At 45.0% G+C, this 12,254-nt stretch overlaps 1 protein-coding gene across 1 annotated transcript in view; it reads left to right on the top strand.

The window, feature by feature from the left end:
* The window catches only part of Dcaf12 (DDB1 and CUL4 associated factor 12), a 31,447-nt gene extending 22,706 nt beyond the window's left edge, over positions 1 to 8,741 (top strand). Inside the window, exons 7-9 of the mRNA XM_042696101.1 lie at positions 1,231 to 1,393; positions 5,201 to 5,379; positions 6,689 to 8,741. Of these exons, the coding sequence (XP_042552035.1) occupies positions 1,231 to 1,393; positions 5,201 to 5,379; positions 6,689 to 6,847 (501 nt within the window). The 3' untranslated portion in view covers positions 6,848 to 8,741. The remainder of the gene's footprint in view (positions 1 to 1,230; positions 1,394 to 5,200; positions 5,380 to 6,688) is intronic.
* Positions 8,742 to 12,254: the final 3,513 nt, after the last annotated feature.

Here is a 12,254-nt window from a genome sequence, read left to right as displayed (position 1 = left end):
TCTCTTCAGCACAAGGCGAGAGCGCTACCATTTGAGCTACAGTGCTATTTCTGGTTTTCTGAGTAGTTTATTGGAGATAAGAGTCTCCCGGACTTTCCTGCTTGTGCTGGCTTTGAACTACAATCCTCGTATCTCAGCCTTCTGAGTAGCATGAGCCACTGACACCCAGCTTGCTTTTTTTTTTTTTTTTTTTAAGGCAGGTCTTGCTATGTAGTCTGAATTAGCCTCTTAGTGGAGATCTTCCTGCCTCAGTCTCCCAAGCATTGGGTTTACAGATGTATAGCATCAGGCCCACATAAAAAAATGGATTGAATTTATAGTACTTATAAGCAACCTACATGTGTGTTATTTGTCTATATTCAGAGGCTTTTGCTTGTTTGTTTCTTCTGTGATAGGCATTTACTTGCAAGGGTCTAGGAATTACTAATTTTAAATCCCAAAAGCTTTAAGCTCTACTTACTTTATATGGTATAGATTTGCTAGATCACAAGCATTTAGCATCTAAGGTGGATTTAGGTTATCTGGGATGAAGCCAGTTCTGTGGGTTTACTTTCTGTATTATGCAATTCCCATTCAACTGGGGAGATAGACTAAAGGTAGGCAGAAATTAGCTCCTTTATCTAAAGAGTAGTGAAGAAGGTAGTGGCCCTTCCTAGAGATAGAACAGGATGTGGATGTTAGCTTTCTTGCTGTGGGATTATTCCTGGAAACAACCTGTAATTTTAAGCCTTTCCTACCATTCTGAGTATTTAATTTTAGATTGACCTTTTTCCCTAATTTGGGGAGGTTTTGTTTTTGTGGCAATACTGTGACTTAAACTTAAAACATTTTGTTTTGACTGTTTGCCTGTGGGTGGTACTGTACCATTTGAGCCATACAGCTAGGCTTTTTGCTGGTTGATGGTGACTGAGTCTTGCGGACTTTTCTGCCTGGGATGGCTTCAAACCACCACCTCCAGTTCTCAACCTCTTGAGTAGGACAGGGTTGCAGGCAAGAGCCACCAGTTTTTTCTGATTTGGTCTCGTGACTGAACATTGCTTGTGTGTGATGAAAAACCCTACAAAGGTAGGAAAAGATTCCTCTCCCTCCCTTTTTTTGTGTCAGTTCTCAGGACAGGATCTAACTTTGTAGACAAGATTGGCCTGAAACTTTGGATCTTCCTATCTCAGCCTCCTGTGTATAGGATTACTGGTTTGATGTCACAGCTATATGTCTTCTCATTGTTTTCAGCTCCTATCCACCAAACTTCCATATTGCCGTGAGAATGTGTGTCTGGCCTATGGTAGTGAATGGTCAGTGTATGCAGTGGGCTCTCAGGCTCACGTCTCCTTTTTGGATCCACGGCAGCCATCATACAGTGTCAAGTCTGTCTGTTCCAGGGAGCGAGGCAGTGGTAAGTCTCCATGTGCCCTTCCAGTTTACAGTTACATTGTAAAATGAGTTTTGATGCTCAATTTCTATGTTGTTTTCCAAACAAGTACGGTGATCTGTATGTATAATACAGAATCATTGGTGACAAAGGAGAGTTGGATATGCAAATATGGCAGTACTAATATGTGGCCATAGAAGTCTTTGTTACAGAAACCACTAGTGAAGATATTAGTAACTTCTGTGTTCTTTTTTTCCCGTTGGTTGTGGATCTTGAACTCTGGGTCTGGGTGCTGTCACTCAGCTCTTCAGCTCAAGGCTAGTGCTCTACCACTTGAGCCACAGCACTACTTCTGGCTTTTTCTGTTTATGTAGTGCTGAGGAATCAAACCCAGGGCCTCATGCATGCGAGGCAAGTACTCTACCACTGAGCTACCTTCCCAGCCTGCCATGTTCTTTCATAGAGCTCTATGTTCTATTCTGTGGTAACTTTTTTTGCTGGATCTCTTTCTGAATTAAAAGGAATTGGCATGATGGAAGAACTTATAAAGGGACATGAGGATACTGTGTATTGTTAGGTTTTTTTAAAAGGAGGTTGCCGAGTAAGAACCACACCACACACGTGGTATTCAGGTAAGGGGTAGGTTTATTTATCGTTCTGGCTGGCACCAGGCCCGGTTGGCACTCCATGCGGCTGGGAAAGAGCTGGGAAAGTGCTGAGAAAGAAAGAGCTGGGAAAGAGAGCATCTGGGCCTGGGCTAGGCCTTATCTAGGGTATGGGCGGAGAAAGGTGTGGCCACATCAAATTCAGATGTGACCTCAGCAAGTGCAGATGTGACCTCTTTGAGGTGTGTTAGTTGCCTAGGTAATGCAGGTACTGGGTAGAGACTTTGCTGCAAGGAGGGTGGAGTCTGCTCGCCATCCAGGAGCAGACCTTACATGTATTATGTGACAATTATACTCAATAAAACTAAGGAGAATGCTGATTTTAAGTTCATTCTGACTAATGGATGTTACTCTTCAGCCTCTTTTTATTTTGCCAGTCCTGGGGCTTGAACTCAGGGACTAGACACTGTTCCTGAACTTCTTTTGCTCAAAGCTAACACTCTACCACTTGAGCCACAAGTGCCTCTTCTGACTTTTTCTGTTTATGTAGTACTGAGGAATTGAACCCAGGGCTTCATGCATGCTAGGCAAGCACTCTACCACAGCCCCCTCTTTCCTTTTTTAAAGCTTTTAGCTGGGCTGTGGGCTGTGGATTGACCCCCACGGCCTTAGCAAGTGTTTAGCAGGTGCTTGACCACCAAGTTGTACCCTAGTCCCTAGCCTCCACTCTTTTAAAGCATATTCTAGCCGGGCGCTGGTGGCTCACGCCTGTAATCCTAGCTACTCAGGAGGCTGAGATCTGAGGATCGCGGTTCAAAGCCAGCCCGGGCAGGAAAGACCGAGAGACTCCTATCTCCAATAAACCACCAGAAAACCAGAAGTGGCGCTGTAGCTCAAGTGGTAGAGCACTCGCCTTGAGCTGAAGAGCTGAGGGACAGCGCCCAGGCCCAGAGTTCAAGCCCCACGACCGACAAAGAAAAAAAAATAAAATAAAAAAATAAAGCATATTCTATGTTGGAAGAGAAAAGGAGACTTGTATTTATAGTATTTATTTAGGTTTCAGAATAACCTTTTCACATAGCTCATTGCATCCGAACAAGAATCCTGTGGGAGCAGAGAGGAAAAGATAGTGTTGATCCTATCATACAGGCAAGACTTAAGACCCAGCATCATACAATTTAATGGAGAAATTTATAGGGACCAAATCCAGGTTTCCAATTTAACAAAGTTGGGTTTTGTCTGTTTTTGTTTTTGTTTTTGGTCAGTTGTGAGGCTTCAACTCGGAGCTTGGGCGCTGTCCCTGCGCTCTCCAGCTCAAGGCGAGCGCTCTACCTCTTGAGCCACAGCACCACTTCCATTTTTTTTTCTAGTGGTTTATTAGAGATAAGAGTCTCACGGAGGGGCTAGGAAAGTAGTGATAGAGTGCTTGCCTTGTATGCATGAGGCCCTGGGTTCGATTCCTCAGCACCACATAAGCAGAAAAAGTTGGAAGTGGCACTGTGGCTCAAATGGTAGAGTGCTAGCCTTGAGCTGAAGAGCTGAGGGACAGCACCCAGGCCCTGAGTTCAGGCCCCGTGACCAGCAAAAAAAAAAAAAAAAAGAGTCTCAGGGACTTTCCTGCCCAGGCTGGCTTTGAACTGCAATCCTCAGATCTCAGCCTCCTGAGTATCAGCTAGGATTACAGTTGTGAGCCACCGGCGCCTGTCCCAATATAGTCTTTTCTTTCTTTCAAAATAGGCTTTTGTTTTGGGCAATGTTTTTGTTTTTTGCCAGCCTTGGGGCTTGACTCTGGGCCTGGGTTCTGTCCCTGAGATTCTTTTTGCTCAAGGCTAGTACTGTAACATTTGAGCCACAGCGCCACTCCTGGCCTTTTCTGTTTATGTGGTACTGAAGAATGGAACCCAGGGCTTCATGCATGCTAGGCAAGCACTCTACCATTAAGCCACATTCCTAGCCTGTCCCTCAGCTCTTCAGCTCAAGGCGAGTGCTCTACCACTTGAGCCACAGCGCCACTTCCTTTGCAGCTCTTCTTATGTGCCAAGAGATATCTTTGTATCTCAGGGATTTATTTTAACTACATTGTCAGTGAATATGTTTTTTCTGTGGCCCACAGAGAGTAAATGACTTAACTTAAAATTTCATACTATAGGTGAGAGAAAGTGTGATTTGAGGTGCTTTTTACCACTCTAATAACACACTTAATTTCAGATGTCGACTTGTAACCAACTGCTGATCATTTATACCCGTGTTCCTAGCTACTTAGGAGGCTGAGATCTAAGGAGCCAGTCTGGGCAGGAACCAAAAAGCTGGAAGTAGAGCTATGTTTCAAGTGGTAGAATGCCAGCCTTGAACAAAAAGCTAAGGACAGTAACCAAGCCCTGAGTTCAAGGCCCAAGATTGGCACACAAAAAAAAAAAAAAAACAAGAAAACAGCAACAACAAAAAACCTTTTTGCAGTGCTGCAAATCATCTTAATCATTTTTTTTATTTTTTGGGGGGAGGGGGTCCTGTCGTGGGGCCTGGGCGCTGTCCCTCAGCTCTTCAGCTCAAGGCTAGCACTCTACCACTTGAGTCACAGCGCCATTTCCGGCTTTTTTTTTCTGCTTATGTGGTGCTGAGGAATGGAACCCAGGGCCTTATGCATGCAAGGCAAGCACTCTACCACTAAGCCACCTTCCCAGCCCCTGCAGATCATCTTAAGGTATAAAATAGGTGATTCCAGAGTGGCTGGGGGGAGTTCCAGACACACTTACATTCTTTGACCAAAAACATTGGCTGTCATCACGGATCTAGCCTTGCAGAGGGTTTCTGGGTACTTGACCATAGAATAGTGTGATAGCGTGATATTTTTTTTGTTGTTGTTATTGTTGTTTTTGTTTTTTGTCAGTTCTGGGGCTTCAACTCTGGGCCAAGGCACTGTTCCTGGGCTCCTTTTGCTCAAGTCTACACGCTGCCTGTTTGAGCCACAGTACCACTTCCAGCTTTCTCTATAATTAATTGGAAATAAGAGTCACATAGACTTTGCTGCTGGGGCTGGCTTTGCATGATGATCCTCAGATCTTAGCCTCCTGAGTAGCCAGGATTACAGGAGTGAGACAATGGTGCCTGGCTAATGATGTGATTTTTGTAGGTGCTGCACAAATTCAGTGTTAGAGAAACTCAGGCTAACAGACTACTTACTAAGCACATGTTCTTTGTCTTCATTGCCCTTACTTTTGTCTCTCAGGGATCCGGTCCGTGAGCTTCTATGAGCATATCATCACTGTGGGCACAGGGCAGGGCTCCCTGCTCTTCTATGATATCCGAGCTCAGAGATTTCTGGAAGAGAGGTTCTCAGCGTGTTATGGATCCAAGCCCAGACTAGCAGGGGAAAATCTGAAACTAACCACTGGCAAAGGTTGGCTGGTGAGTAAGCCTCCACCTGAGATGGTTGGTGGAAGTGACAAAAATTATTTTCCCTCTACTCATTTACCCTTACTTCTGCTGACACACCACTTACCTGCCCACACTTTTTCAGTAGTAAGAGGCACTGTCTGGAACAGAGAAGGCAGCTTGTTGCCCTGAATGTTCCATATTACGTCTGAGAATACAAGGCTCTAGTAAAGCATACTGGTTGACTTCGAAATCCCCCAAGTGGTGATAGAGCAGGAAGGATGAGGAACCTTACACCATGGCTTCCAGTGAGTAATTACGGAGTTCGTTTCCAACTGTCTCGTGAAGACCTGTGCTTTGTGTAACAATACTTAAGCCTGCTCAGTTTCTCTTAATGTTTAGTTAGGAAGAGGCCTGGCCAGGTGGCTCACACCTGTAATCTTAGCTACTCGGGAAACAAGGATCGTGGTTTGAAGCCAACCGGGGCAAAAAAGTTATCCACCAAAACTGGAAGTGATGCTGTGTGGCTCCAGTGGTAAAAGCACTAGCCTTGAGCAAAATGAAGCTCAGGGACAGTGCCCAGGCCTTGAGTTCAAGCCTCAGGACCAGCATAGAGAGAGAGAGAAAGGGAGAGGAGAGCCCAATTCCCATGAGAACCAAACTGTTTTTTGTTTTTGTTTTGTTTTGTTTTTTAAATTTATACAAAGAGGTTACAATTCCATAAGTCAGGTAATATGTACAGTGCTTCTTGGTCAGTATCCTCTCTTCCTTTTTTTTTTTGTCGGTTGTGGGGCTTGAACACTGGGCCTGGGCACTGTCCCTCAGCATTTCAGCTCAAGGTGAGCGCTCTGCCTCTTGAGCCACAGCCCCACTTCCCTTTTTCTGGTGGTTAATTGGAGATAAGAATCTCATGGACTTTCCTGCCAAGGCTGGCTTTGAACTATGATCCACAGATCTCAGCCTCCTGAGTAGCTAGGATTACAAGCATGAGCTACCAGTGCCTGGCCTCCTCTCTTCTTTAATTCAACTTTTTTGTTGTTGTTGTTGTTGGTCATGGGGCCTGAGCTCTGGGCCTGGGTGCTGTCCCTCAGCTCTTCAGCTCAAGGCTAGCTCTCTACCATTTGAGCCACAGCACTACTTCCAGCTTTTTCTGCTTATGTGGTGCTGAAGAATCAAACCCAGGGTCTCATGCATGCAAGAATTCTACCACTGAGCCACCTTCCCAGCCCCTAATTCAGCTTTTTATAGAGTTCTTACTAAGACCAGAAATCTTTCTTATCCCTTCTTCCTTCTCTTCTACCCCACGGCCTAGAGCTATTAATGGTCTCTTCTTCTTCCATAGAATCATGATGAAACCTGGAGGAATTACTTCTCAGATATTGATTTCTTCCCCAATGCTGTTTACACCCACTGCTACGACTCGTCTGGAACGAAACTCTTTGTGGCAGGAGGTCCCCTCCCTTCAGGGCTCCATGGAAACTATGCTGGACTCTGGAGTTAATGACAGCTAACTTTCTCCCAAAATGCAGAGTTACACTAACTTCCACCCTCTGTTTCTTTGGTTCTTTCGATTTTTTTTTTTCCGATTGTGAAAGCTCTCCTATTTTAGTGGGAACACCAGTTTATCTGTGGTCTAGGCACTTCATAGGAAGAAGCTCTGTAAAGAAATCCAAAGGGTGTTTTTGTTGTTGTTGTATTGCTTTTTTCTCCTTTAAGTAATCAGAATTTTCTTTTTCTTTTTCTTTTTTTTTTTTTTGGTTTTGTTTCTGACTTCTCAACCAAACATTGTTGCAAATTCCTATTTGTATTTTTTCTTTAAGTGACACATACTCCCCTGGCTTCTTGAGGCTGAAATAACATAGTTATTCTCATCCTTACTTCATTCTTGAGAGGTAGGGCTTCTTTATAATTATGTGGTATCTGTCAGACTTTCTGTGAAAGTTTGGGAGCCATGTGAGTATGCGCGTGTATGCGTGTGAACCTGTGTACCTGTGGGTACTGTGTGTCACTGAAATTACCTGGAGTGAGGATTACTTGTAATTAAAATATTTATAAAAGAAACAACTTATTCACAGAGTCCAGCTTTGGGTTTGGCCTGTATCTTGTTTTTATAAGTTCTAATCAACATGATTATAGGAAGCAAAAATCAGAAAGAGAAACAAATCACTGGTAACACCTTTGAGGTAGCTCACAGGCTGCCTGGGGCCTTCCATGTCAGGACTCCAATCCAGCCCTACTGTCATCCCATGAGGGTGTTCCCCATGTGAGAACTTTGTGGGTGTGTTCCTTCCACTTCCCAAGCTCCCATCTGACTAGCCAATGGCCATTCCTCTAAAACAGGTGCAGCTCTGCAGGCTGCGGAAGCTTCATGGGATTTGGTGAGGAGAATCCTCTTCCTAATATTCCTTTCCCCTCAAGCAAGACCTGGTCTAGCATTGTCATACCCTAGGGCTGGGAGGGCTTCAAGTCTGCTAAGGTTACCAAACACAGTTCCCTTGGCTTGAAGGAAAAGCTTTTCCCTTACCATTCTCCTAATCTCCTGTGGGTTTTGCTGTTGTTTGCTAAATTGGCTTCAGGCCAGGAGCATGGTGGTGAGCAGGGGGGTTATCTGTGTTTAGTGAGTGCTTCATGTATGGAGTTTTTGTTTCCTCAATGCAGTGGGGCTTAGGGTTGAAGCCACCTCTCCTACTGTATTAGCCCAGCCTGGGATGGTGATGGAGTGGCCAGTAGCCTGCATTGTTGTGCATGTAACAGATTAGTGATTTGCCTGTTCCTCCCTTGAACTGTCTGTTTAGTCTGAGGTTTTTAAAATTGCAGGACACTGACTGTAATGTCCAGTTGTTCCTGCTTTTTATGCATCATGTTGAAGATAACAGCTATTTCCACAGTCTTCCTCTAGGTACATACAATGCTTCTGTCAGCTTCCTGTCCTGGGGAAATGCAATCATATTCCTGCACCCCAGATTCTTAGTCACTCTCTGTTATACCTCTTCTGAGTGTGTGTGTGGGGGGTGCCTGCTGGGGAAGGAAAATAGCCTACCCTAACCTTGGGGCACACAGCATTATCCCGCAGGTTCTGGAATTCTCATCTTTTAACCTAGAAAAATAGGTGCTATAAACAGGGAATTAAGCAAAATGCTGGTTGCTATAAATCTTTTTGTCTTAATTTTTTTCTATTATTAAACTACAGTCTGTAGATTTCTTAGTTCTCACAGAACTTCTATCATTTGAAACTGACTTGTATATTTAAAACAAAAAAAAAAATCTTTAAGTAGGATGTTTTGTACTGTTGCCAGACCCTCTTCAATGATGGGTAATGCGTTTGATTGTTTGAGATTTTGTTTTTAAAAATGTAGCATTTTTTTGCCAAGGAAAAAAAATAAATAAATATTATTTCAGTGCAGAATGGCTTAAATGAGTGTGTGTAGTCACGAGGCTTCAGGGAAAAGACCTTACATGGTTGGTTGAAGGTACACTGGGATTGTTCAAGGTTAGAAGCAGGGATACATATAAGGCTGCTTGCTCCCTTACTTCCTAGCATTGGCTCAAGATCAGTTGCTCTGTGGATCCAGTTGAAAATGGCTATATCCACTGGGCACCGGTGGCTCATACCTGTAATCCTAGCTACTCAGGAGGCTGAGATCTGAGGATCATGGTTCAAAGCTAGCCCAGGCAGCAAAGTCTGTGAGACTTTTTTTTTTTTGGTCGGTCATGGGCCTTGAACTCTGGGCCTGAGCGCTGTCCCTCAGCTCTTCAGCTCAATGCTAGTGCTCTACCACTTGAGCTACAGTGCCACTTCTGGTTTTCTGCTGGTTTATTGGAGATAAGAGTTTCACGGAGTTTCCTGCCCAGGCTGGCTTTGAACCGTGATCCTCAGATCTCTCTTGAGTAGCTAGGATTACAGGTGTGAGCCACCGGTACCTGGCTCGTAAGACTCTTATTTCCAATAAACCACTAGAAAACCAGAAGTGGTACTGTGGCTCAAGTGGTAGAGTACTTGCCTTGACCTGAAGAGCACAGGGACAGTGCCCAAGCCCAGAGTTCAAGCCCCATGACCGACAAAAAAAAAAAAAAGAAAATGTCTACATCCAAGGGAAGTAGTATAGTACCTGGAAGAAAAAAATTGAGTGGCTAAAAATGGAGAGATGCTTTGCTCTGAGTCTGCATTTGTACCAGCCAACCAGTTCCTCTGACATAAATCAAGGTTAATGATAGGCTTTGCCTACTTCAGTGGATATTCCCCCAAGAATGACCAAGAGTGGCTGTGCTGTGCCCTGGGAAACATGCCGTATTTTTGCAGTTGGAACTGTAGCTCTTCACTGCTGTTTATAAGGTGAGGGCATGGTGGCTACAGAGAGTGATGCCTGATTGAAGCTATAGCTAAAAGAGGCAGACTACTGGGTATAGCACCTTCATGCCATCATCGATGTCTGGATGCTCTGCCACTTGAGCCTGGCAAGGCAGTGCTTATTCCTCTGCCACATGGCACTTGTTCCTTTCCAGAGCAAGGTCACAACTACTCTTCAAACTTGCCTTAGACTGGTTCAGAACATGACTCATTGGGCTGGGAATGTGGCTTAGTGGAAGAGTGCTTGCCTAGCATGCATGAAGCCCTCAGTTTGATTCCTCACTGCCCACATACACAGAAAAAGCCAGAAGTGGCGCTGTGGCTTAAGTGGTAAAGTGCTAGCCTAGAGCAAAAGAAGCTCAGGGACAGTGCCCAAAGCCCTGATTTGAAGCCCCAAGACTGGCAAAAAAAGAAAAAAACGTAACTCATGATGATCTGTTTGGTCAAAGGTTATGAGACAGAAAGGGGGAGTGAAAACAAAATTTGAGAGGGTTTTCTAGAAGAACAGTTAGATTTGAACAGAGACTGCAGCTAACCTTTTAAATGAGTTTAGAATACCAAGTCCTAAACAGCATTTGTATTTGCACAGTGTTCTAATGTTTGAGGGATTTAAAGAATAGGATAGCCAGTGCCGGTGGCTCATGCCTGTAATCCTAACTACTCAGGAGGCTGAGATCTGGTTCAGAGCCAGCCCAGGCAGGAAAGTCCATGAGACTATCTCCAATAAACCACCAGAAAACTGGAAGTGATGCTGTGGCTCAAGTATTAGAGCACTCGCCTTCAGTTGAAGAACTGAGGGACAACACCCAAGCCCAGAGTTCGAGCCTCATGACCAACAACAACAACAAAATAGGATAGACCCAGGTGCTGGTGGTTCACACCTGTAATCCTCAGGAGTCTGAGATCTGAGGATCATGGTTCAAAGCCAGCCTAGGCAGGAAAGTCTGTAAGACATTTTTTTTTATTTTTGGTCAGTTGTGGGGCTTGAACTCTGGGCCTGGGTGCTGTCCCTCAGCTCTTCAGCTTAAGGCTCTACCAATTGAGCCACAGCACCCCTTCTGGCTTTTTCTGATTATGTGGTGCTGAGGAATTGAACCCAGGGCTTCATGCATGCAAGGCAAGCACTCTACCACTGAGCCACCTTCTCAGCCCCTGTAAGACTATCTCCAATTAACCACCAGAAAGCCAGAAGTGGCACTGTGGCTTAAAGTGGTAGAATGCTAGCCTTGAACAAAACAGCTCAGGGACAAGCACCCAGGCCCTGAGTTCAAGCCCCACGGCTGACAAAAAAAACCACATCATCTTATTTGGGGGGGGAGGGGAGGAGGGAGTCCATTCGTGGGTCTGAACTCTGGGCCTGGGCGCTGTCCCTTAGCTCTTCAGCTCAAGGCTAGCGCTCTACCACTTGAGCCACAGTGCCACTTCTGGCTTTTTTTTTTCTGCTTATGTGGTGCTGAGGAATTGAACCCAGAACCTCATGCATACAAGGCAAGTGCTCTACCACTGAACCACCTTCCCAGCCCAACACATCACCTTACTCTTAGGTTGTTGGTGTGTTACCACAGGGCTCCTGTTCTCTGGAACATGCTCCAAGAATGGTGACAGGAGATGCGAGGCAGACTTGGCCTGGGCTGTGGCCTCTGTGGAATCTTGGCCTTGTTCCTGTTTTCCAGCCAGACTTTCCAGCAATGTATATATCACAGAAGGCCTTTGTGGATTTTATGATATTCCCTTCTTGCCAGCATGCAGCAGTCCCTTCTCCTGAGCTATGAAAGAACTTCCTTGTTCATGGTCAGGCCACATTCCAAATGACCTGCCAGCTCCTCCCATCCTCCTTTGGATCTTTTTGCAGAAAAGATCAATTCACTTTGGAAGTGAAGTGAATTCCAAGTCCTTCAAGCCTCATTTATATCCCTAGTTCCCCAACACTCCCTCCTACCCTGGCCTTTTTTTTTTTTTTTTTTAAGTGGGTCTTTGCTATATTGTCCAGACTGGCTTCAAACTCCTAGGCTCATTAAGCAATTGTCCCTCATTCTCCAGAGTACCTGGAACTATAAACACGGGTCACTGTGCCCAGCTCCCTATCACTTTTTTTTTCTCTTCTGATACTGGGTAGTAAACACAGGTCTCCACCAGTCTTGTTACAGATCTGGTCCTAAATGCTTATATTAGGGGTAAGGATGGAGTAGACTAGCTCTCTCATCCACGTACCATCCAGACAATAAAAAAACAAGGATATCAGATGTCAAGGCCCTCAGGCATCAGCCTGTGACCTTAGGGTTTTATCCTCTTCAAGTAGCTGTTGAGATAGAAGTTGATATTAGGGGTCCCTCACTGTTACTTGCTTCAAAATTATACTTCACTGCATACTAATGGGATCCTGGGAGGAGGTTTGTTTGTTGTTGTTTTTATGGTCAGTTTTGGGGCTTGAACTCTGGGCCTGGGTGCTGTCCCTCAGCTCTCCAGCTCAAGGCTAGCACTCTGCCACTTGAGCCGCAGCACCACTTCCAGTTGTCCAGTGGTTTATTGAACAGAGTCTCATGGACCTTTCCTGCCTCGG

Source organism: Dipodomys spectabilis, unplaced genomic scaffold (genome assembly GCF_019054845.1).
Source record: "Dipodomys spectabilis isolate Male_0828 unplaced genomic scaffold, ASM1905484v1 ptg000006l, whole genome shotgun sequence".
In the NCBI taxonomy this organism is placed as follows: domain Eukaryota; kingdom Metazoa; phylum Chordata; class Mammalia; order Rodentia; family Heteromyidae; genus Dipodomys; species Dipodomys spectabilis.
The sequence above is the reverse complement of the archived record's forward strand: the minus strand, read 5'-3'. Positions and strand labels throughout refer to the sequence as shown.